A 25,300-nucleotide genomic window follows, 5' to 3' on the forward strand; every position below is an offset into this window, starting at 1 on the left:
AGGGTRGGTAAGGGTAGGGTAGGGTAAGGGTAGGGCTTTATGGTACATGGGCAATCAGAGAGTGTCATCATCCAGCCGAAAGCAATGATCACAACATCATCAAGCTGTTAGCTGCCTGATAATCTCGACATATTCATCCATCATTTGGCAGTCCATAAATACCAATGTACCATGGCCATCGATAGTTGGATTCTTTGGATCACCGTAACTGTTAAACCTGCGGCTACCAGAGTCTATCTTTGATGCATTGAATCCAATTCCAATTACAAAACCATAACTTTTGATGATGGCCCGACATTGATTGTCGACAACAAACAAGGGTTGCCAACACCCATTTCATTGTAACTTGCGTCAACTTATCGGATACACATGATCTCATACTAATAACAAGATCGATATAATGTCAAAGAGATGAGACACTCAATTAATCTATCAACCATCATCAATCATGATAAGTAGTATTTGTAGTAGTAATTCAATAGTTTTATTGTTGGTGACCATAGTCATTGTGTCCGCTGAGACACAATGGACAAGGACCACGCGTGCCCAACCTAATGATGTTGTTGACTTCCGTCTGGCACTCAAACAGAGCAACCTGGATGTCCTCGAGTCTGTATTACTCGATGTTTCAAACCCTACCTCAGCAAACTATGGTATGAATATCTCATTCTCTCTCAATCTCAATGAATGAATGAATGTTCACTAACTCATTAACATTAGGTAAACATTGGACCATTGATCAAATCAATGAGTTGATCGCACCTCCTCATGAGGTGTCCGAGGAGATCACTCTTTGGTTGGAGAGGTCTGGCGCATTCAATGTTGTGAACAAAGGAGACTTCATCAAGGCATCGGCATTGGTAGCTGATGTTGAGAGTCTCTTTCGTGTGGAGATGTTCCACTACAAACACGACACAAAGGATAGCCATCACGTCATCCGTGCATCATCACTCTACACGATACCATCCACATACTCTGATGTGATTGAAATGGTGACGGGCATATCAGAGTTACCAATTACCAAGTCACGTAACCATCCTTCAAAGTCGTCAAAGACTACCAGGCGAGTGGGCACTGTCGATCCCGGCATCGTGGTACCATGGTCCATTCAAAACGTCTACGGCATACCCAGTGGCTACGACAACAATCACAACACATCACTATGTCTTGTCGAATTCCAAGATGATCAATCATACAACAAGGATGATCTGAACATGTTTGGAAAGCAGATGGGCATACCCGCCATCAATGTCGATCGCATCGTCGGACCTTTCGCCCCGCAGTACCCAGACACCGAGTCAACATTGGACGTTCAATATGGCGGTGCCATCGCTCAGACTGCGTCCATTTGGTTCTGGACCGTTGATGGATGGATGTATGAGTTTGCATCGGACCTTGCCACTACTGATCCCGCTCCCTACGTCGTGTCAATGTCGTGGGGCACTCCTGAGACCCTACTCTGCGGACCCTCTGGCATTGGACACTGCACCAAGGGTGAGACCAATCAACAGTACATCGCTCGTTGCAATGTGGAGTACATCAAGTGCGGTCTCAGGGGTATAACACTACTCGCTGCATCTGGTGACAATGGTGCACCAGGTGACAGCAACACTGATTGTCTGCCCAAGGAGAAGCCATTGTCCACATCGTTCCCAGCCACATCTCCCTATGTCACTGCGGTCGGTGCCACAATGTTGCAGGCAACTTCATCCTCTGGTTTGGCCAACCATCTCACCGACGACACACCACCTCTCTGCCAACAAGTCCAGTGCGCCACATCCACAGTTGAGTTGGTCTGCTCATACCCAGACGCGCAAATCACAAGCAGTGGAGGCTTCTCATACTTCTCGCCTTTGCCATCGTGGCAGTCGTCTGCAGTGGAGGCATACCTAAACTCAGGAGTACCCTTGCCATCGGCATCGATCTACAACTCTAGCAATCGTGGCTTCCCAGATGTATCGGCACTCGGTCACAACTATGGTATCTACGCGTATGGAGGACTTGAGAATGTGGACGGCACATCGGCCTCCACGCCCGTCTGGGGAGGTATCATCGCGTTGCTCAACTCATACCGCTTGAACAACAATAAGCCAACACTTGGATTCATCAACCCACTACTGTACAGTGCACCGGCCACAGTATTCAATGACATCACCATTGGCAACAACAGCTGCACTGAGTTCTGTTGCTCTCCTTACGGCTTCACCGCATCAAAAGGATGGGATCCAGTCACTGGACTTGGTACACCAATCTTCAAGAATCTTCTTGCCTACATTCAAACACTTCCATAATCGTGTGTGGATGGCTCGTGGCGCTGGCGCTGCTTTGTCGCTTCGCTCACATTACGTCGCTATCGACTTCATTACCAATTAAATACAGTTTCAATGCTGCTTAAATGCTTATATTTATACTATCTTTATTGTCCTGGATGTCGCGTCTCAATCTCTAAAGGTACGTACAATTGCTCGGCATCGCCATTTTCAATACAACGCACTGTTCACCAAATCACATGATATCATAGAATCTTATCAATCAATCAATCAATCAATCGTACTGTAATTCAATTGTTTATGTTATTATAATAATATTAATTACCATTGATGTTGTTACCACCTCAATTATCAATTGAATGTTCATCGACTTCGAATGCCATTCTTGAACATTCACCACCCCCCCTCACCTACAACTTACTGACATCGCATGAGTCAATGAACTTGAGAGTGAGGTAATTAATAAATGATCATATGTGTGGTGTGTTGGAAACGAAGTAATAACGAGTAGTCGTTCCAACACAACGAAAAGAGTATCATCGTTTTGGGTTAAAGAAGGTTCAATGATGATGATGTAATATCCACAGATATTAATATTGGTAGTCTTGATCCATTTCGATTTATATATATATTGATCTTAGGAACTATTAATTAATTAATTAATTGATTGATCGACCAATCAAAAATGAACAATAATAGAAATTCAATATTTGTTATTTTAGTAATATTATTAGTAGTTGGTTCAATAAAAGGAGAAACTCCTTCACAGTACCCTGCAGCTGAGATTCGACCATTCTCATTGGAATCTGCCAAACAACATTTGGTTGTAAGTATATATATTAATAAGAGTGAAGTATTAATACTCAACATTTACTAATATTGACTATTTTTGAATTAGTATGCATATTCATTGTATTGTCCAATAAATCAGATTCTAGCATGGATTTGTCCATATTGTAATAATGGAATGCTTCCAGTTGAATTCTCTGTATTACAAACTTTTGGATTACCCAATAGGAATAACTTTGGTTTGATTGGTATCGAAGGTTCATCGAGTAAGTATGAGCGGTATTGAACTTTGATTAATAATTTGGATAATAACCATAAATGGCCTCTCCTGTACCAATATAGTTGTAATATCATTGCGAGGTACCATTGCCAGTTCTTTTTCAAGTCTTTCCAAAGGATCAGTCTTGTTGAGACCTTATAAAAATAACTTGAGGATGAATATTGTCGTTGACTATTATGATGCATACAATGGTATGTATAATCAAGTGCACTTTGTAGATTGGCTGACTGACTGACTTGTTGACTAACTCTGACTTTTTCTAGAGTTGAGACCACAGATATTAGAAGGAATGAAGCTGGCAATTGATCATTGTCCAACTTGTAATGTTTTGAAGTTGAATGGACATTCGATTGGAGGTGCAATGTTGGTCCATGCTGCTATTGACTTGATTCCTATGTATAGGGATAGATTCCAGTTTGAGATGTACACATTTGGCTCACCAAAGGTTGGCAACTCACTCTTTGTCAAATGGTTCACCAGTACGATCGTGCCAAGCATTAGACGACTGACCAACCGTCGTGATCAAATGGTACATCTGCCAAAGGATGCAGAGTTGGTACACATACCATCAGAGATATACTTTGGTGACAAGGATGAGCCTTTGAACTATCGCGAGTGTAATGACTCAGAAGAGGAGGACCCCAAATGTTCTGCGTCCGAGACTCACTTCCTTTCAATGATTGCCAACCTCTCATTCTTTGGATTCAACTCTACCTCATGTACTAGGATTGAACTTATCTCTAGTCTCTAATACCTAAGTTTGATTTGATCGTAATGGGAATAAAAAAAGTGATCTCCAAATACCATTGTAGAGTCTCCCCTGACTTTCATCAAAATGAATAAACACCACCAACAACAATCAATCATGATTGATTGTTGTGTATGTGTGTGAAACCCCATCAATATGCCCAATGCCACGATCATATCCATGTTTGGGTGTGTGGAAAGGTTAATGGAATTGTTTGTGCGTATCCACTTCTCAGAGTGAGATACTCGAATCTTTTTGGGGGTTTTTTAATTTTATCCTCAAATCAGGTCAAAAAATCATTTGAGGGCACAAAAGAGAATCCACTCATTGGTTTGCTGCCAAGGTCCTAAAGGTTATCACCTAACATAGAAGTAATATTTTTAAACTTATACGTATTACTACATGTATATATTATATTATATGTATGTATTTAAAGTTGTTGTGGTTTGATTGATTAAGAGAATGAGCTGTGTGTGTGACACTTCAAACACTTTAAAAACGTGAATGAACAAAGTGAGAGTGAGCAAGCGATACTAACAACAAGTCGACCAAACACCCACGCCACAAGTAGTAGTGATATAGACAGGTAGACAGATAGACAACAGGACAACACAACAAAGAGTACCACTTGTTTGATTGATAGAGATAACAAACAATCATCTATCAAAACAACAAAAACAACAACATTCAGTTCAAAGTGTACATATTAATAAGACAATAACAACAACAACAACAATAACAATAATAATATCAAGAAGAAAATGGCAGCAGATGATTATCTCGAGATGTCTCTGCCAGTGTGCCCAGAGAGCTCAGTGTTGAATCAATATATATACAATCCATCAATCACCATTATCTTTGGCAGCTTGGCATTGGCTTGCTTCATTTTCGCAACGATCATCGCATTCAAGTACAACAGTGTCGCAGTGTTCCACAAGAAGATAAGAACACAAACAATATCGAATACAATATGGATCTTATACTATTTAGTACTTGGACTTAGGTATGTACATACTCAATCATAGGTTGATATTATGACTAACCAATCAACGATATACTTTATAGAGGAGCATCAAATACAGTTCGATTTGCAATGAATAGAAATAAGGAGGAGGAGGCAGAGAAGATATTCTTCATTGCTAGTTTGACGTTGAGTGGATTCACTGCACTTACGTTGGCATTGGCATTGAACCATCAGAGGAAATATAGATCGTCATCATCACAGAAGCAACAGCAACTCAACAAGGAGACCGACCCCTTGATCGCACCAAACGACCAATCAGGCTCCAACCATCTCATCTCCATACTCAAGAGAAATGTCACACTCTCTGAGATCCTCTTCCTCTTCTTCTTTATCTGTTTCCTTGTATTCCTCTATGTAGAGATAATGTATGTTGGGCGTCGATTCACTCCAAGGCCTTGGCACCTCAGTCACTGACTAACCAACGATCGTACACCAAACAACACAGCAAGGAGAATGCAGTATTCTATTACATACTTTTGGGATGCTGTATTCTACAACATATACCAGTGTTGACATTGGCATTGATGATCACGTTCACACGTAATGGTGGAGAGGGACCGACTACACAGAGCAGAGTGTTCCTGATGCTGGGTGCACTGTTCAACATCTTCAACTATCTGCCCTTGTTTGTTTGGGCCAAATTCCTGCCTGGTGGCTGTCCACTCTACGTGTTCTCCTGGGTGGACCTCATCCAACTCTCTGACTTTGCATCAATACTCTTCTTCTTCCTCTTTTTGCGGTCCGAGTACATTAGAAACGTTGAGGAATGCATATGGACAGCTGTCAGTCAGATACAAGTATGTGTAGTTCAACATGTACATCATCATGATCAATGTAGCCGCTAACTCATTCACTCAATCAATCAATCAATCAATCAATCAATCAATCAATCAAACATAATAGGATACATTCGACTTTAGATTATTCTAGAACAGTAGCAACAGCAACAGGACATAATCTATATTCAATCAACAGTATTAATTTAAATCTCGATATCGATTGGAAATAGCACTGTCGTTCATTGTTGTTTGTTTGTTTGGTGCATAATTATCATTATCATCATCACCACCATTGTTGTTGTAACAACTAACTAATACTACGACTACTACAACTATTACAACAACATCTACTACTATGGATAGACATGGCCAAGGCACATCAAATCATCTGGAAAGGTTATGATGATCCATTTATAATGATGATCCATTATTATTATTAATATACATACATCGATCTTGATCCATACGATAAGGCCATGTCCAAATAAGGACAAGACAATCAAACATTGCAGTTCACCTCAAGTAACCCACCATACATCAGGGGTTATACAATCACCTTCGTTTCCCGGGTGTACATACACACTTTGTTTGTTAGTCAGTCAGTGTGTGATCATTCAAGATTGGTGAGTGATTGAGTGGGTTGGTGGTTGTGTTGGAAAGACGAGTTAACAAAAATGGACAATCATTGTTCTATGTGTACGTGTGTTCAACATAATACCCAAGCGAGTAATAGACATCTTCACACACCACAAACACAACACAATCATACATTCATTACCTGACTACATTAATCAATCAAATGCCCATCAACAACAACATGTCTGACTGACTGACTGAATGACAGCTGTAACAATCATCACTGTATATATCAAACACACAGGAGTAAGAGTTTATATTTATAATGTAGACTATCCACATATACCACTCACTCACTAATAATCATCCATCGCCATCCACAACAACTACTACATCAACAATAAAGCATTGATGTACATTATATATATAGTGATGTGTATATGTACTAAATACTATCATCATCATCATTATTATCTTCATTATCATCATTATCAAACAACCTTATGGATATGGATTGGGTTGGGTGAGTATGTGTGGCCGACCGCCAATGCATTGAACGGCGTGTGCGATATTCGCCAAACTAGGTATAGTAGGGGGTGATGAATGGAACGGAAGGAGCGGAACGGACTAGGACAAACAAAACACCGCTGATCATCGATGGGTAGGATGGTTATGCTTTGATAAATCCAACCTTTCTGGATTCATTACAACTCTAATCCATTTGATTGATTGATCAATAATTATTATTTATTTTTTAGAGGTATATTTATATAGTTTACTATAGTCCCTCAATAATATTATTCTATCAAGTATGGACAAATATAGTAATCATAATAGATCATCAATAATTATATTAGTTTTATTATTTATCATACAATTATTGACAACAACTAGTAATGCTGCCACACCATCAAACGAAGTGTCATTGAGTGGATTGCGAGTGGCTGGTAACAAGATAGTGAATGGTGAAGGCAAGGAGGTGTTCCTGAGGGGCGCAAATCGTCCCGGTACTGAATACTCTTGTGTCCAGTTCAAAAAGGTGTTTGATGGACCTGTCGACGATAAACATATCAACGCCATCAAGGATTGGAATCTAAATGTGATCCGTGTGCCACTAAACGAGGACTGCTGGCTGGGCAAGAATGGCAAGGAGACTACATACTTTGGAGCAGGCTACAGAAATGCCGTCACCAACTACGTAACATCACTCACCGCCAAGAACTTTGCGGTGATCCTCGATCTACATTGGGTCGGAGATGAAGGTGGCAAGATGCTCGCAACCAAACAGATCCCAATGCCCAATCGCGATCACTCACCAAGCTTCTGGAAGTCAGTTGGCAAGACATTCAAGTCCAACTCACGTGTGATATTCGACGCCTACAACGAGCCATATCCATATGGCAATGCATGGGACTCAGAGGCCGCCTGGCAATGCTGGCAGAATGGTACCGAGTGTGGACCAGACCTGACTTACCCTGCAGCTGGCATGCAGCAATTGGTCGATGCCATCCGTTCATCTGGTGCACCAAACATCATTCTCCTGTCTGGCATTCAGTACGCCAGCTCCTTGACCAAGTTCGAGCAATACCTACCAGAGGACTCGCTATCCCAACTGGTGCCAGCATTGCACGCTTACGACTTTAACTACTGTCGCTCCAAGGGTTGTTGGGACGTCTACCTTAAGCCAATGCTCCAGAAGTTTCCCTTGATCGCCACTGAGACTGGACAGAAGGACTGCCTGTCAGATTTCACCCAGGACTTTATGCACTATTGTGACCAGAACAAGATACATTACTTGGCGTGGTCATGGATGGTGGCCAACTGCAGTGATCCAGCTCTGCTCAAGACTTGGAACGGAGAGCCATCCAACTTTGGAAAGGGCTACAAGTACCATACAGTTACCATTGGCAAGGGCAAGGATCCATTCTACACCGACACCTTTGACATATTCAATGACAAGGCTACACATTGGGTCGATGACTGGTCATCCGCAGAGCACGCCTTCAACTGCACAGCACCAGTGTTCGAGGGCAAGTACTCGATCTCATATGAGCCAAAGAAGTACAAGTCCATCTTCTTCATGTGTTGGGGATGTATCAGCACGACACTTCACCGCACTGTTGAGTTCTACGTGCATGGTGGTCATGATGGTGGCCAAGACGTCCAGTTCCAGCTTGTAAACCTCAACGAGGACCAGACGGTCAAGGTCCAGCATCAATACTCTCTGGCATCACTGATAGGCACAGACGTGCCAGCAGGCAAGTGGTCCAAGGTGGTGGTCAATATGGAGGATCTAGCCAAGGGCACGACATTCGATGGTATCCAGTTCATTCCCAACTCTGACCAGCCCGATATGTACCTGGATCAGATCACAGTTCGTGCCTACATCGATCCCAAGCCACCTGCAGACACTGGCGGATCACATGCATTCAAAGTCAAACCATTTCATGCCCTCTACATAAGCAGTGCACTTCTGGCTTCATTGATCGCTGTATTATTCTAATCTAATCCGATATCATTACATAATATATATTATTATATAGTCCGCGCTCAATGAATAAATAAACACATACATTGAATTTACCAACCAATATCCTATTATCTCTATCTCACTTTGATTGGTTGATCGATTGATTATCGCAATAGTTGATCACCATTCCTGATGAGATGGTAGTAGAAGTCAACCAGTTGTCTGTAGTCTGATGAGGACAATCGCTCGTCCATACCATGGAAACGCTTCAAGTCGCTGTGGGACAACTCTTGTGGACAGAATCTGTATATGTTGTTGCTGTGTAGGAAGTATGGATGGTAGTGTGAGTGACTTGATTGGGTGGAACCATTCCATAGTGGATGACTTACGAAAGGTCCCAATACCACTTAGTGTCTGTGTTGGCAACCATTAGACCTGGTGCCACAATGACCTCTGGGAACTCCTGAAGGACTGTCGCTTGGATCAATCTGAATGATGGTGAATCAGCTGATGATATTGGTGATGGCTCAGTGAACTCCTCTGGAATGATCGTAACTAATGTCCAATAAAGTTTGTAAGTACTCCTTCATTCAATCAATCAATCAATCAATAAGATTGGATACATACTCCTGTCATCATTGATTGTGTTCTTGATATGATCCAAAATATCTTGGACTGATTGTGAGGGGGATATTCTAAAGTTGATGGTGGCGTTGGCCTCGTTTGGAAGTACGTTTGGCTTGGTTCCACCATTGAACATGGTGACAGCTGTGGTGGTTCGTTGCAATGGATCCATTCCAGGATTGAGCGAAAGGACGTATGATATCAATGGTCTGAACAACCAGAGATTGGAGAATACAAAGCGATAGGGGAGAGTGGCCTCGCGTCCAACAAAGTCCAGCAACAAGGCTACCTCGTTGAATGCCGCTGGCAAGGGGTTGGCCTCGAGTTTGGCCACAGCTTGGGCAAGGATACCGATGGCTGTGTTCTTTGGAGGCATTGATGAGTGACCGCCGTCAGACTTGATGTTGAGCACCGCTGTGATGTAGCCCTTCTCGGACATGCCAATTGCGGCTACCTTGCGAGTCACACCAGGAAGCACAGGTGGTCTCATGATTGGCAGTCCCTCATCCAGTATGTACTCGAGCTGGACTCCACGCGCCTTTAGGTACTCTGCCATGTGCTTGGCACCGTCTACTCCCCCAATCTCCTCGTCGTGTCCAAGCGCCAGGTAGAGTGATCTCTGTGGTCTGAAGCCTTGTTCGATCAAGTCCTCGACGGCCTCCAAGATACCCATCACGGCCAACTTATCATCCATTGAGCCACGGCCCCAGATGAAGCCTTGGTCGTCGACTACGCCATCGAATGGGGGATGAGTCCACTGATCAGGGTTGGCAATTGGCACGACGTCAAAGTGTGCGGCCAGCATAGCCGGTTTCAAGTCTGGATCGCTGCCCTTCCACTGCATCAACAATGAGTATTCGTTAATGATATTGATCTCGAGGTAGTTGTGCACCTTTGGGAATGTCCTATTCAGGAACCTGTGGAAGTCCAAGAACTCCTGGTAGTTGATCTCATCCTTATGAGCAAATGATATGGTCTTGAACTTGATAGACTATGGTTGTTGTTGGTCATTAGTATGAGTTCTTGATTGATTGATTGATTGAATGAGTTAGATAACATACATCACCCAATCGCCTGGCCAGTTGTTGCTCAGAGAGAGCAGTGTATGAGTCGACATGATCCTTCTCGAGTGTTTGAATGTTTGGTTGTTTGGATGTGTACATCATAGTGTTGTAGGTCATGAATGCGATCAGTACAACAAACATCCTCATCAATGTTGTCTTGACACCAGAGGATGATGAACCTCCTCCAGCAGCATTGCTATTATTATTCTTTGGTCTCATTATTACATGTAATAAGAACCGAGATAGATAGATAGATAGAGAGAGAACTATTAGTTTGATAAGATGAATCGATGTAGAAAAAATCAAACAGATGCATTGATCCGCAAAGGACATGTTCACACGATGATGCCACAAAGAATCTTCCGCGGATAATGGTAGGGACAAAGCTTTACACCTGGGTGACATTAGGTTCTATTATACTTCTGGACAAACATTAGACAGACAGCTTGCCAGAGAGAGAGAATAGACTCCCTCTTTGTTGTTGCCGCTTTCTATTGAGTGATGACGCAGACAAAGTTCATCATGACGACCATATGATAGTCTTTGTTTACTTACTGCCTAAAAAACATGAGCAGTCAATGACTTAATAGACCATTGTTATTGGTTTTATTATTAGTTGCTGTTGTCGTTGATGTAGTTGCCAATCAATCACTGCTATTATGTGAGTTTGTTTGCTGGTTGCTGGCGAGAGGTCAAGGTCTGACTGGCGCCAGCAGCGTGAATCGTTATTGTTGGGTATCATTATATACATTGGGATCAATGATCCCCTATATCGTTATATAACTATCTATATATATTGTAATCATGATTGATATTCTTAATCATCTTGGTTCTCCTCTTGCTGCTTCTTCAATGCCTGCTTGTTGGCTGTTTGTGTCTCAAAGAATTCGTTCATTGCCTTTTCTTGTGCAGCATTCCTTTTCTGTTGTCATCATCATCAGCATAGTTGTAGTTGTTGTTAGTGTCCATCAGATGATCTACACAATGAAGAGTAGTGATATACTTACATTTCTCCTGTCGATCAAGTCAACAGTACCAACACAGATGTAACCGACACCAACTAGTGTGACAGCAAACAGTGTTCCTGTAATAGTCTTATGTAGTACGTTGGCTATAGTCATTGTGTATATATGTTTGATTGATTGATTGTTGTTGTAAAGAGATATCAAAGTGAACGAATGAATGAAAGTTGATGTTTCAAGGTCCAGCAAGCCCTCCTTTTTTCAACACTTTGTCTTTCTTGTTGAAGTTGAACACACATTCATTCGCTCATCTGATCAGATACGAGTGCTACCTTCACTTATATATATAACAAAAACATCTTATACATACATACATTACATTAGATAAACAGTAATATATATATATAGAATAAGTTATGACAGATGTTAACTTTAGTGACTTGGCAGAGAGATCTGGCCAATTGATGGATAGATTCGCCACTACCTTTCATGGAATCAACTATGATCGATCACTCAAAGAGCTTGGTGAGACATCAAGATTACTAAATGATATAACAAGTTCAAAGTCAATTCCATACAATGAATCATATCAGTATGTGTATCATATCATCAATCAATCAATCAATCAATAATACTAACTACAATTAATGAATGAATGTAGAAAGGCCATCAACAAATATAAGATAGAACCAAAGGTTATTGGAGAGTCATTGGAGAATATATCGACAGCGTCATTCATTGATGTTGAGACTGTACCAACTGATGTTGAACAGTTCTTAAAGGGCGAGTTTGAGAGTATGATTATGAACTCGATACATGACGTCCAGAAGAGGACAAACAAGGAGTTCACCAACAACTACCAACAGTCATCGTTGTCAGAGTGGGCACGCGACAAGAAGACACTGGAGGAGACGTTGGGCCAGCGTTTCGTCAAGGTACACAAGCAGCAGCAGATCGATCTTGGCGGCTCATCTATGATGGCGAGCGGCCGTCGCTCAGTCTCACCCGCCATGCTGATGAGTGGCGGCTCACAGCTCCAGCTTCCTCAGCCACAGCAGATGCAACAACAGCAACAACAACAGCAGTCGATGTTCATGTCCAATGCTGGAGGCTTCAGTGGCCAACTGGCGTTGACGATGAAGGGCGAGGAGAAGACCAAGCTCTCCAACAAGATGCGCGCATACGCTCAGGTAGTGTTTGAGTGTCTCCAGGCCGACAAGTCGAATGTCGGCGGTGGCCACGAGCAGAACTACCCGTTCGTCCAACGATTGATGGACGCACACCTTGCTGGCACCACCAAGAACCGCCAGGTCATTGAGGACCTTTGGATACTGATCGAGAAACTTACGGAGCGCACGGGTGCCGCACCACCCGCCGAGACCAAGATGATTGGCCTGGTGCGTCGCACGATCCAGTTCCTCGAGGAGCAATTCGTCAACACAATGAAGACGAGGATACCCACGATCAGCAACATCTCCTCACCACTCGAGGAGGTGGTATCATACATCAACAGCAACGTCCAGCATCCACAGACCGACCCAGGTGAAACCTATCGCAACTGTTCCATCTGGTCCATCATCTACTATTCCATGCGAGCGGGCTACCATCAAGTGGTCCTGGAGCTGACCGCACATCTCGGTCGCTATCGTGATCTCATTCGCAATATTGTCACAGCTCGTCGAGAGGGTGATGGCAAATGGTATGTATCCCATTCAGCTCATTCATTCATGATTGATGTACACTTTACTAACCCGCACGATGCTTGCCAACTTCAGTCCACAAGAGTTAACAAACAAGATGGCACAGGAGTACAGAGTTGTGAGGAACGAGAGCAAGGACTACTTCAAGATTGCCGTGTTCAATCTGTTGTCAATGGTGGATGCCACCAATGTACATTCCAACACCATCCTATTCCCCTTTATCCAGGACTTGATCTGGTGGAGAGTAAGTCCATTCATTCAATCCATTAATTCAATCAACTGACAACGACCTATCATCAATCAATCATATTTAGTTGTCATTCATTAGATACCAAGCATATTCATTGCAATCACTTCAAATGGATATCAATGATACATTGTCACAGACACCATTCGACCCAATGGTATTGTTCCAGATTCATTTGTTGACATGTCAGTATGAGTTGGGCATCGCACATCTGTCTCTGGGCAACCAGGAGGATGCCCTCCACTTTGCCCTGGCACTGGATCACGCGAGCCTGTTGAACAAGCCACGTCCCGATCAGACGTTTGTCGACAGCAGCGACATTTACAATCAATCCAGCGGCACTCTGAACGTGGTGGCAATGATTCGCCAGTACATCAGGTCGTTCTCGTCCGAGACGGACAACACTGAGGCACTCTACTACTACCTGTTTATCGACAACGACCAGATACAGACGGCCTGCATCTCAGACCTCATAGTCACATCGACCTGCGACACAGACTTTGCGCGCCATCTGCTCACCATGCCAGACTTTATCCGCAAGGATCAGTGGCGTCGCATCATTGAGCACACCGCCCTGACCTACGAGTCGCGCAGCAACTATCAACTGGCCATCTCCTACTGGTTGCTCATTGAAGAGTACGCCCGCGTGCTGGACCTTTACAACAACCGCATGTCCATCCTGCTCAAGAGTGTCTCTGTGGAGAAGGACCAGCTGTACCAGTTTGGCCTGGAGCTGTTCAATGACCGTCAGCTGCAGATCAAGATCAGCCACTCGGACAAGTCGTCCTATCTCGCGTTTGAGCAGCTGCTGCAGCTGGCCGACTTCTTCAACCTGTACAACAAGGAGAGGTATCAGGAGGCACTGGACCTGCTGGACAGACTAAGCATTCTGCCTATCGTCGAGCGCGACGTGGAGATGGCCGTAGAGAATTACCGTTTCCTCAGCGGCTGCATCACCAAGAACTTCTCGGCCATCATTGAGGCCACCATCGACATCATCATGCGACTCTACCAATTGGTGGCGCTGCCCATGAACCAGGCCTACCTCCCACCGGCCACCACTCAACTCTATGCTGGACGTCAAAAGACCATCGATGACATTCAATCACGTGCTCAATCACTGACACAATTCGCTGGCAAGATAGACTTCCCAATGTCCAGCAACACATTAACCAAGTTGATGAACTTTATGGTCACCATCAGGAAGTAGTAGTATCCCAGTCATAAACAAAGGAGGGAAGGTGAAGTTCACCTGTTTAAAACGAAGGGGTGTTGTTGGGGGTGTGGTATGGGGTGGGCTTCAAGGCCTCAATCAGATCAGCTGATGAGTTTGATTAATCAATCAATCTATCAATCAAACAAACACATATTATTTACTACACATATAAAGATGAATACAAAGACATTATACTTGTTGGCAACAACTTTGTTGTTAATGATGGCTAGCAGCAGCATTGTTGAAGCCAAGAAGACATTTGATTTCGAGGAGAACAAGGTGATTGTACCAGCGTCCAAAGCCATCGACACACTGATATCATCAACAAAGTCATTAGTTGTATTCTTCTATACACGTAGGTGTTAGGCAGACATATGTTGTTGATGACATGTAGCTCATACTAACAACAATGTAAAACATTCTGATTAGACACAAAGGAGTCTGAGAAGTTTGTCAATGCCTTCTTGAAGGTGTCATCTCAGTGTGATGAGGAAGGATCAGACACACAGTTTGCCTTTGTTGACATGGAGACAGAGTTTACACTTCGTAAGAAGTTCCATATCCAAGAACCAATCACTATTATATACTTTAAGTATGTTTCATTGATCAGTCAAGAAGTCCAGTTCAATCACTAATATGAATCTCATTGTTTAAAGGAATGGTCAACACTATGCCGACTTCATCCTTCCAAAGACTTCACCAAACTTAAAGGCCTTCGTTGAGGAGTAAGTACAACATCAAGTCCAAGGAAGGTATATCTTGATCACTCACTCACTAGCTCAATCAATCAATCAATCAATCAATCAATCAATCAATCAATCAATCAATCAATCAAACAAACAATCAATCAATCTATAGTCCAAACACACCAATCCCACCAATGTATGGACCGGGTACATGGAGCAAGATCAAGTCACAAGTGTATCACTTGACCACCAGGAACATTAGCTCCTTCTTGAACAGTCATCCAAAGACTATCATCATGTTCTACTCACCAAACTGTGGACACTGTGAGAAGATGAAGCCAGCTTACGCAGAGGCATCAATCATTGCCCAGGATAACAAGCTTGGTGACTTCGCCTCATTCGACTGCAGTGTCGAGAGAAGTGTCTGTGAGAAGTATCAAGTACAAGGATTCCCAACAATGATCTACTTCTCCAAGGGCAAGGACACCTACAACTACGATGGTGACAGGTCTGTAACCGATCTCGTTGCATGGTTCAAAGCGTAAGTCAATCAATGATAATGATGGAATTATTCCAATCAATATTTGGATCATTCATTCACTAATTGAAACAATCAATCACAACACAGACCATCATCACCAGCACCAGCCTCAAAGCAATCAAACAAGGAAAACAAGAAAGATGAGTTGTAATAATAATAATTAAAATATTTAATAAATATCAACTCTATTCAACCAACCCATCACTGGATCTTGATCATTGGTTTATTTGTTGGCTTGGTACCAATGAACCAACTTGGTAATCTATAACTGATTGAGTTTGGCTATCATTGAATGGAGATGTATTAATGAATGATTAATAATCAATATTCCTGCATTACTTATATATCTCTCTTTTGAAATAATAATAATACTTCCTGAAGATGGGTATTTCAATATCCAAACCATATAATGTAAGTGTTAATTATATCAATTGATTATTATTAATTTAGTACTTACATTGAATTCCAACTATTCTATCTAGATTCCATGTGAGGAGAATGTCATGTTGGATGACAGACTTGACAAAGTACCGAATGAAATGACAGAGTTTGCATCCAAAGAAGAGAGGACCAGATATATTAAGGGACTGGGTAACGTGTTCATTCTCCAATATGGTAATGGCAACAATCATGATACTACTTCAATATTCAAAAAGAGGAAGCATCATCATTATTCAGTGTTGGTTGACTTGAGGAATGAGTCCACCATCGATACTACCACTGGTCTTGAATTACATCTGATCGTTGCAGACAACTGTGATGCCGTACGTTATAGATGTGCCTATCGATCAATGCCAATGTCAATGTATCCAAGGGTCTATGTGGGTACATTGGACAAGGCATTGTTGGAAGAGGGCACCGATCGTCATAGACCATCCAACTTGCAACGACCACAAGTGTTGCGTTTTTGGGGTGAGGAGAAGTTCGATCAGTTCATCTCCGAGATTGATGGCTCAACGGCATACGTCAAATGGAGCAAGCAGGCCAATTGTCTATCGTTTGCCAGACGTATAGTGAAGGAGTTGGAGTTGAGTTGGCCAAGTAATCTACCAATGACAAATTCATTCTATCCATGGTTGCCAGAGTGGTACATTGCTGCCAACAATGGATTGGTTATCGCTGTCCCACCCGTAGTACATCCAAAGAATGAACCAGTTCTATTCTTCCAGTCGACATCCAATACTGCTGCTTCTGTTGTTGTTGTACCACCTAATGTCGATCAATCAACAACATCGTCATCATCTGAATCGACCCCTGAAGCAAAGCCATTGGTTGGAGAACCAGGACCACCAGTCGCCCAGCAGAATGTTGTTGAGCCATCTAACGATCAACAACAACAACAAACTGTTGTATCAAACGAACAACAACTGACTGTTGTGTCTGAACATGCTGAAGTAGTCCCTCACGAACAACACCAAACTACTGCTGTGGCTGATGAACATCAACATTGTTAGACCATACGGAAGGACATACTCCACCAACAACATATGAATCAATTATAAATAGTATTCTTCTTCTTCTTTGTTTGTTTATCTGTTATCTGTTCATGCATCTTGGTTATTACCAAAATTGGAAGTGGGAACCTTAGACGAATGCCAAAGTCAAGTCTTTGAACGAGTCGCGAGGTTAGGGTCCAATTTATTTCAAAGAAGTGCACGAGTAACTCTCTATCTCTATCTCTATTCAGTGTTCATTGTACAATGAACAACCCATATATTATTGCAGCACTTAGTGCAGGCATTGGTGCAGCTGCAACCTATATATCTACAAAGGCTATCAATAATAATGAATCAAATGGCAACAATAACAACAATAACAACAATACATACAAGAAGAGAAAGACTCATATGGATGACATCACATTCGATAATGCAGATACACATATGACAGATAACAACAATGATGACGATGATATCAAACCAATCGATACAACAACAACAACACAACAGGTGTCTGGTGACCCATTCGCCAAGGACAAGACTGACGTCAACTCAATGCTTCAACAAGAGATATTCGATGAGCAGATGAATAGGACAATGCTCTACTATGGCGAGGAGGCTTTCAAGAAGATCCGTGAATCATTTGTGATTGTCGTTGGTCTGGGAGGCGTGGGCGGTGCTGCCGCACATGTCATGCTTCGCTCAGGCGTCAAGAAGATTCGTCTGATTGACCCAGATCTCGTGACGATCAGCTCACTCAACAGGAACGTACTGGCGCAGCGCAAAGACGTCGGACGCTCCAAGGTCGAGACGATGAAGTCCTACTTCAACGCCATCTGTCCCGAGGTGGAGGTCGAAGCCATCCAATCATTCTTCACCGAGGACGTGGCTGCCACACTGCTCGGCGGCAACCCAGACTACGTGCTGGACTGCATCGACAACACCGAGACCAAGGTGCAGCTGTTGACATTCTGCAAGCAGAACAACCTCAAGGTGATCAGCTCGTTTGGCGCTGGCTCCTCGTCGGACCCCACCCGCATCAACATCTGCGACCTCTCATTCACATTTGGCTGTCCATTCGGCAAGGAGGTGCGTCGTCTACTGCGAAAGAACGGCATCACCACGGGCATACTCTGTGTGTGCTCCAGCGAGAAGCACCGAAAGAAGCTGATCCCGCTCACGGAGCAGGAGAAGGAGCTGCTCAAGACGCAGGTTAAGTCGACACTGCGTATCAGAACACTGGGTGTGTCGATGCCCATCCCTTTCATCTTTGGCACGACCATGGGCAACACGTGTCTCAACGATATAGTCGGCCTGCCCACGGTGCAGGAGGAGGAGCGCCAGGCGCCACCACCCATGTCCGAGTACAACAAGATGCTCAAGCAGCTGATCAAGCGCGAGCAGGTGCATCACAATACATCGCCCATATTGATCAAGAAGATGATCGACTCGACCAATCTGCGCTTCACCGTCGAGCAAGTATTCCAATGTCGTTCATGCATCACCGATGGCGATGCCAGTGCCAACAAAGCATTGCTCACAGTTGTTCGCTGGCGACCAGATCTTCCACTGTCTCTCAGCAACCTTGTCGTGATGACCAATCGCGAGGCAGACCTTCACGACAAGTACAAATCCCTTCCAGAGCACTATAGCAAGGAGGTGATCGATAGAGTGGACGGCATCCTATCTTCAATGAATGATGCCGAACCATCAGAGGATGCCAACATGGTCTAGACCAACTCCATATTTGATCAAATAAAGTCCATCCAGGTCCTTTCTCAAACCATCATCACCCCCATCATCACTTCCACCCTTCTCCCCCCACATCAATATAATTTGTGTTACTTCATTCAAACCACACACCTCCATCTACATCCAAACAATAACACCAAGCTGTCAGTCATTCAGACAATCACTCAAATCAATCATACACATATAACATATATTTATATATAATCCATCATATATAGACAGTATCTACAAACTATATACCTTACTCAAACATTATCTTATCCACAATCACTCCATCACTCACTCACTCACCTAACTCCAACAGACAAGTAGAAACATAATGGCCAGTACAATATCAACTACTAGTCTGCTTCGAAAGACTGTGGACTTTAATCAGAAGTGGGATAACCTGTCAAATGGAATGTCACGTATACTCTCTGGTTTACATGTCAGTGGCTTCGACTTGGCACAGTATGTTGTTGATACTCACATTCATTCATATGATATTGTGTCGTGACTCCATCCTAACATCCACCGTCACATCTACTCTCCCTCTCCCTCTCACTCTCCCTCTCACTCTCACTCTCAATCTCACTTCACCTCTAATACAGGGACGTCTATGATCTATGTGTATCACAGCCACATCCACACTCAGAGCCACTGTACGACAGCATCAAGAAGTTCTTTGAGAACCATGTCGATCAGTTGAGAGAGGTATGCTATCACATGTTTGACAATACGTGTTGCAATGTGTATTATCATACTTACTTCCCCATCCTTCTATCCAGGCCATCCTGACCACGAGCTCAGACACTATATCCGAGTACTTGAAGCAGTGGGAGAAGTACTCACTAGGAAGCCAAGGTTGCAACGTCATCTTCAGATACCTGGTAGGTTGATTGATGATAAATACAACTCATCAGCTCATATAACTAACATAGCCTATCATTGATTTAGAACAACAACTGGATCCATAAGAGAATGGATATGTATCGTGATAAGAAGTTTGGTCARGGTGTCTGATGTCTGTGAGATATACACTGTATGTATTGTATTGAATGATTGAACGATTGAATGAATGAATGGATGGAAGGACATGACACTAACAGGTGATTGATAAAGTTGGCATTGATGATTTGGAAGGACAGACTGTTCTTTAGACTCAAGGACAAGGTGATGCGATGTGTAGAGATATTGATACAACAAAGTAGAGATGGAGAGGAGATCCAGCATCAAATAGTTACTCAGTTTATGGAGAGTTTAAGTATGTTCCTTGATCTGATTGATCACACTGTGATGGTAGTCCACTCACTAACATACATGTACATTTAGTCAAACTAGACACAATCGACAAGGACAAGTTCCTGTACAGATCAGAGTATGAAGCATCTTACTTGGAGAACACTCGACAGTTCTATACTCGCGAGTCATCGTCCTACATCTCCACACATGGCATATCAAGCTACATGCAGAGGGCTGAGCAGAGGATCGAGGAGGAGTACCATCGCTCTCAAAAGTTCCTCAACTCCTCATCGCACGAGAAGCTAAAGCGTCTACTCGACTCCATTCTGATAGAGAAGCACAAGGATCTCTTACACGCAGAGTGTATCAACTATTTGAAGGATGAGAAGCTTGACAGTAAGTTGATGACATATGACATCAGGCGAAGGATTGATTACTTGATTGATTGACACTGTTCACTACACTAGATATCCATCGACTTTATAAGTTGCTCTCGAGGATTGAAGGAGGACTATCTCCTGTGCTCGAGACAGTCCAGAACTATATACAACAGACTGGCTTTGACGCATTGAAGGCCATCCCAGATGCAAGCATTACAGACCCCAAGATATATGTGGAGACATTGTTGGACATCTATCAGAGATTCAGTTCTATTATCAAACAGTCATTCAACAATGATGTGTCGTTCATCACTGCACTGGATGCTGCATGTCTCAAGATATTCAACCAGAACCATCTCACCAAGAACACGACCAAGTCACCAGAGTTGTTGGCCAAGTACTGTGACATTCTCTTGAAGAAGGGAACCAAACAGTCTGAGGACGTAGAGCTCGAGGAGAAGTTGAACCAAATTGTAAGTGGACCACGGCTAGTGGAGGATGTGGAGGAAGAGGAGGACAATCACTAACTAACAATTCTTTGATATAGATAATACTATTTAAATACGTTGACGACAAGGATGTATTCCAGAAGTTCTACTCCAAGATGTTGTCACGTAGACTTATCAATGGAACATCAGTGTCGGACGATATCGAGAGATTCATGATCACTGGTCTGAAGCAAGCATGTGGTTTCGAGTACACCTCCAAGTTCCAGAGGATGTTGACAGACATCACACTGAGCACAGACACCAACGAAGAGTTTAGACAACATCTCCAGAAGGAGAATGTCAACATTGGTAAAGGTATGTGTTTACATCATCATCATACATAGGTCACACACATCAAATACTAACCACGTTACACTTTAAAGTTGACTTCTCAATACTTGTACTTACATCTGGAGCATGGTCATTGCACTCTCAGACATCAAGCTTCATTGTTCCACAGGAACTCACACTTTGTATAGCTGCATTCCAGAACTACTATCAGACCAAGCATCAGGGTCGTAGACTTAATTGGCTACACCACTTGTCAAAGGCAGACGTCAGGACATCACATCTCAAGAAGCAGTACGAGTTCAATGTGACCAACTTCCAATTGGGCATTCTGCTGCTGTTCAACACTCAAGAGATGGTCTCACTGGACGACATCAATCGGTTCACCAGTCTCAACGAGAGTGAACTACCGCGTACACTCCAGTCCTTGGTCGAGTCCAAGATACTAATCCAGAAGAAGAATCCAGACTCTGCCGCTCAAGAATATTTATTAAATAACTCATACTCCAAGTAAGTACATCCTAACCAATAACCAAACCCTCCAACCAGGATATATACTAACGATCACACAAATATATAGTAAGCGACTAAGAGTAAAGATATCAAGCTCACTACAAAAGGATACATCGGCACAGACAGAGGAGACATACAAGGGTATCGAGGAGGATAGGAAGCTTTATCTGCAAGCGTCGATCGTCAGAATCATGAAGACACGAAAGAATATGAATCACGTTGCGCTTATCCAAGAGGTGATTGAGCACTCCAGACTCCGATTCCAGCCACATATTCCAATGATCAAGAAGTGTATCGAACAACTGATCGAGAAAGAGTACATCCAAAGAGTTGAAGGCGAGAGTGATCGATACAACTATGTAGCCTAAACCACCCCCACGACACCTATTACCATCCATCCACGCGAATACCCATTGTCATATATCCCTCAATCATACAAACCACAACCAAACAACCAACCAAACAACCATCTAACCAATCAACACATAAACCATTTAAGGTCTTATATGAGCAACTATTGTTTGTTTATTTATTACTTCTTGCGGCACATCATCTGAATAGTGGGGGGTTCTAGTCAAATCTGTCGTCGGTGCAATGTTCCAAATATCCGTCTCGATCATGACATGTCCAAAAGGGCACATATCCCTCAAGGCGCGAACTTTTGCATGATTTTTTTGAGCACTAAATTTAATATAAATAATAGTTTTTAATTTGTATTATTGTCCAGAAGTAATAAATGATTGGATATAATAACTTTAGATGTTGTACTTGATGTTTATTATTTCTTTTGTTTTTTTACAACATTATATGAGGTGTATTCAATCTTGTCATTATCGCAGGACTTTTCTATTCGCCAATGTGAAAGTAATTGTTTGATATCTCACACTTTCGGAGGGTCTCGCCATTGATCATTTCGGTCTTGAGAGAGTGTCTGAACTGATCTATCGTTTGGTTACAACCTTGATAACGCTTTTTAAATCGCCAAGAATTTACAATGGTCGCTTCCAAGAATTGTATGGTACCAAACTGGTTGGTGAGTGGAAGTTGCTGATCAAACCAAATATTCGAGAGTCCTTGATCCTGAGTAGAGTGATCGGGGTGCCAACCTTGGTAAGATAATTGTGTTCCATCTTTTGTCGCAATTTGAGATTCTGAAGGTGAGCAGGGATGGTCTTCCTATCCAATCTGATTGTTCCACAACAATTGATATGTATTGAATTGAGATACTCAAGTAGACCAATCGTTGTGAAGTAGTTGTCAATGTACAGCTCGCGCCAGTGGTTTGCATCAATGATTATGATTATGATGATGTCAATCATTAACCACCACCATCAACATGAAATTTTTTTATTGATTAGATTAAACCCAACATATGATCAATTCTGATCCAATCATCACTTGAATAACCAACAATTACATCAATCAATCATTCAAACAAATTTTTCTACAACTACAACAAGTACAAGAATACATAATGATGAACGAGTTGTTTAAGTCAGTTCTAAACAACACATATCTGTTTGGACAAGTAAACGGACACCTGCACATACATTGTACTTATGATTGTGTGTCAAAAGATGGCGACAAGGCAAGATACATCCTATCAAAGCCATACAAACAATGGATATCTGTCGAGGACATCTGTCGCAATGGTCATCAATCATTGCTCTACTACAAACTACGTCAACAACAATACTCACAACAACAGCCAACCGACAATCCATTAATTGAAATGAGAAGTTACAAGGATGTAGTTGTAGTGTGTCAATACGTGACCGATGAAACCATCTTCTCATCAGTGTATCGACGATGGCAACATATGTTCATCAGCCCCTCGCTGCTTCAGTATGCTGTCATTGGTGTCAACTGTAATGCCTTGCGAATCCTCATCTCTCAGACCTCACCCGTCAAACTCCCCGTAACCATCAAGACACTCTCACTATGGTCCCAGAATCGCTTCAGAAGTGACATCGATCAAAGCGTGTGGCGTGAGATCATGATTGGTCTCCTCAATCTCCGTTGCACAACAGAGCACTTATCAAGAAAGGTGGACAACAATCAAGTCAGAAAGCATTGGAGAGCATTGGTTCATATACTGGAGATAGTTTCGCATTCTGAAGATGAGCTACTCTGGAACAAATTGCAACACCTGCGAAAGGTGCTCAACAAAGACATGGTCGTGGTGTTTGATAAGTTTGACGAGTACAGTTTCATTGATGGTGCATTGCAGTCGGCCAACCCAACCAAGGTCATTAAGGACCTAAACGACCACCTGGATTATCAAGTTAGTTGTTCAATCTCACTCACCTCTCACATCGAGAGCACTGTGATACTGGCAAGACGAGCTGGTTTGGATATCGATTTTATGATGGAAAAGATCACGCGAGTGGTTGATGCTCTGTCGCCAGCTCCACAATGTAATGCAGAGGGCAGGAAACAGATCATTGACATACTGTTGTTGGCTCAGATCATCACCCATCAATTATCAGATTTGAAAGAATATTTTATCGTACACTTGATGTACGTCACCAAACTCTTTGTACAGTTGAAGCGAATGGATCTCATTGAATACTTCATGTACGAGATTGGTGATAATATCGGTGAGAAGTTCGACACATTGGCAACATATGGCTCTCTCGAGATGATCCTCGCCGCCACCCAATGCATCCGTCCAACAACACCCATCGTGGTCTCGAAATTGGCATTCACGAGGGGACTTAATGCTGCACTTTTTAGAAATGATCAAGAGAGTGATGTCATTGTCCGTCACCTTTCTGCCCTTGTCAGTGTGGATGGTTTCCAGAAGGAAGACGAAATCATTATTGTCTCATCCGGCGATAAACTTCTGGCCCTCAGCAAAGTACTGAATCATGTCAAGCCTGCTGTGATTACGCTCCAGCAGTTCAAGGGCCTCTGCTCTTTGGACAGTGGTGGCACCATTCATTCCAAACGATTTGTCCAAGAAGCATTGGACACCGCAGTCCGACTGGGCGACATCCAACTCATCGATCACCTGATCGGCCCCATCTTATATGAGCAGCCAGAAATGATTATCCGATTGGTTGGCATGGCATGGCAATGTGGTCAAGTGGCAGTTGCCAACAAACTGCTGAATGGTCCCATTTCATCTCAGACATCATTGAGATATATTATCAAGTTGGACTGGCGCGTGGTGACCAATAATAGTCCAGCCATTATATTCTTGGATGGCATCTTCACACACCACAAGACAAGCAGATCAGG

At 42.8% G+C, this 25,300-nt stretch overlaps 13 protein-coding genes across 13 annotated transcripts; 11 read left to right on the forward strand and 2 right to left on the reverse strand.

Moving 5' to 3' along the window:
* Nucleotides 1-448: 448 nt before the first annotated feature.
* On the forward strand, nt 449-2,291 carry SAMD00019534_038370 (hypothetical protein; the record flags this gene model as incomplete). The annotated part of the gene is made up of 2 exons (XM_012904729.1): nt 449-653; nt 721-2,291. 2 exons carry the CDS (start codon nt 449-451, stop codon nt 2,289-2,291), a joined length of 1,776 nt encoding a protein of 591 aa, XP_012760183.1.
* Nucleotides 2,292-3,595: 1,304 nt separating this feature from the next.
* On the forward strand, nt 3,596-4,084 carry SAMD00019534_038380 (hypothetical protein; the record flags this gene model as incomplete). The annotated part of the gene is made up of 1 exon (XM_012904730.1): nt 3,596-4,084. A coding segment is annotated over one exon (489 nt), but the record flags the coding sequence as incomplete, so codon positions are not given.
* Nucleotides 4,085-4,848: 764 nt separating this feature from the next.
* Nucleotides 4,849-6,041, forward strand: SAMD00019534_038390 (hypothetical protein; the record flags this gene model as incomplete). The annotated part of the gene is made up of 4 exons (XM_012904731.1): nt 4,849-5,090; nt 5,153-5,476; nt 5,557-5,908; nt 6,015-6,041. The coding sequence occupies 4 exons, from the start codon at nt 4,849-4,851 to the stop codon at nt 6,039-6,041; spliced, it is 945 nt and encodes a 314-aa protein (XP_012760185.1).
* Nucleotides 6,042-7,065: 1,024 nt separating this feature from the next.
* SAMD00019534_038400 (hypothetical protein) lies at nt 7,066-8,969 on the forward strand (the record flags this gene model as incomplete). The annotated part of the gene is made up of 2 exons (XM_012904732.1): nt 7,066-7,127; nt 7,361-8,969. 2 exons carry the CDS (start codon nt 7,066-7,068, stop codon nt 8,967-8,969), a joined length of 1,671 nt encoding a protein of 556 aa, XP_012760186.1.
* A 137-nt stretch (nt 8,970-9,106) lies between these two features.
* On the reverse strand, nt 9,107-10,882 carry SAMD00019534_038410 (hypothetical protein; the record flags this gene model as incomplete). The annotated part of the gene is made up of 4 exons (XM_012904733.1): nt 9,107-9,254; nt 9,326-9,494; nt 9,564-10,551; nt 10,622-10,882. Coding segments are annotated over 4 exons (1,566 nt in total), but the record flags the coding sequence as incomplete, so codon positions are not given.
* A 559-nt stretch (nt 10,883-11,441) lies between these two features.
* On the reverse strand, nt 11,442-11,745 carry SAMD00019534_038420 (hypothetical protein; the record flags this gene model as incomplete). Its single annotated transcript, XM_012904734.1, has 2 exons — nt 11,442-11,546; nt 11,632-11,745. The coding sequence occupies 2 exons, from the start codon at nt 11,743-11,745 to the stop codon at nt 11,442-11,444; spliced, it is 219 nt and encodes a 72-aa protein (XP_012760188.1).
* A 257-nt stretch (nt 11,746-12,002) lies between these two features.
* SAMD00019534_038430 (hypothetical protein) lies at nt 12,003-14,743 on the forward strand (the record flags this gene model as incomplete). The annotated part of the gene is made up of 4 exons (XM_012904735.1): nt 12,003-12,178; nt 12,248-13,285; nt 13,362-13,530; nt 13,601-14,743. 4 exons carry the CDS (start codon nt 12,003-12,005, stop codon nt 14,741-14,743), a joined length of 2,526 nt encoding a protein of 841 aa, XP_012760189.1.
* A 180-nt stretch (nt 14,744-14,923) lies between these two features.
* On the forward strand, nt 14,924-16,127 carry SAMD00019534_038440 (hypothetical protein; the record flags this gene model as incomplete). Its single annotated transcript, XM_012904736.1, has 5 exons — nt 14,924-15,104; nt 15,179-15,341; nt 15,406-15,474; nt 15,608-15,976; nt 16,064-16,127. The coding sequence occupies 5 exons, from the start codon at nt 14,924-14,926 to the stop codon at nt 16,125-16,127; spliced, it is 846 nt and encodes a 281-aa protein (XP_012760190.1).
* Nucleotides 16,128-16,357: 230 nt separating this feature from the next.
* Nucleotides 16,358-17,430, forward strand: SAMD00019534_038450 (hypothetical protein; the record flags this gene model as incomplete). The annotated part of the gene is made up of 2 exons (XM_012904737.1): nt 16,358-16,387; nt 16,459-17,430. The coding sequence occupies 2 exons, from the start codon at nt 16,358-16,360 to the stop codon at nt 17,428-17,430; spliced, it is 1,002 nt and encodes a 333-aa protein (XP_012760191.1).
* Nucleotides 17,431-17,643: 213 nt separating this feature from the next.
* SAMD00019534_038460 (hypothetical protein) lies at nt 17,644-19,143 on the forward strand (the record flags this gene model as incomplete). The annotated part of the gene is made up of 2 exons (XM_012904738.1): nt 17,644-17,812; nt 17,852-19,143. Coding segments are annotated over 2 exons (1,461 nt in total), but the record flags the coding sequence as incomplete, so codon positions are not given.
* Nucleotides 19,144-19,486: 343 nt separating this feature from the next.
* On the forward strand, nt 19,487-20,045 carry SAMD00019534_038470 (hypothetical protein; the record flags this gene model as incomplete). The annotated part of the gene is made up of 3 exons (XM_012904739.1): nt 19,487-19,617; nt 19,758-19,860; nt 19,935-20,045. The coding sequence occupies 3 exons, from the start codon at nt 19,487-19,489 to the stop codon at nt 20,043-20,045; spliced, it is 345 nt and encodes a 114-aa protein (XP_012760193.1).
* Nucleotides 20,046-20,277: 232 nt separating this feature from the next.
* Nucleotides 20,278-22,526, forward strand: SAMD00019534_038480 (hypothetical protein; the record flags this gene model as incomplete). The annotated part of the gene is made up of 4 exons (XM_012904740.1): nt 20,278-20,410; nt 20,479-20,784; nt 20,856-21,241; nt 22,512-22,526. Coding segments are annotated over 4 exons (840 nt in total), but the record flags the coding sequence as incomplete, so codon positions are not given.
* Nucleotides 22,527-23,534: 1,008 nt separating this feature from the next.
* SAMD00019534_038490 (hypothetical protein) lies at nt 23,535-25,074 on the forward strand (the record flags this gene model as incomplete). Its single annotated transcript, XM_012904741.1, has 2 exons — nt 23,535-24,917; nt 25,024-25,074. The coding sequence occupies 2 exons, from the start codon at nt 23,535-23,537 to the stop codon at nt 25,072-25,074; spliced, it is 1,434 nt and encodes a 477-aa protein (XP_012760195.1).
* Nucleotides 25,075-25,300: the final 226 nt, after the last annotated feature.

This window comes from Acytostelium subglobosum, assembly GCF_000787575.1.
Source record: "Acytostelium subglobosum LB1 DNA, scaffold: scaffold6, whole genome shotgun sequence".
NCBI classification, from domain to species: domain Eukaryota; phylum Evosea; class Eumycetozoa; order Acytosteliales; family Acytosteliaceae; genus Acytostelium; species Acytostelium subglobosum.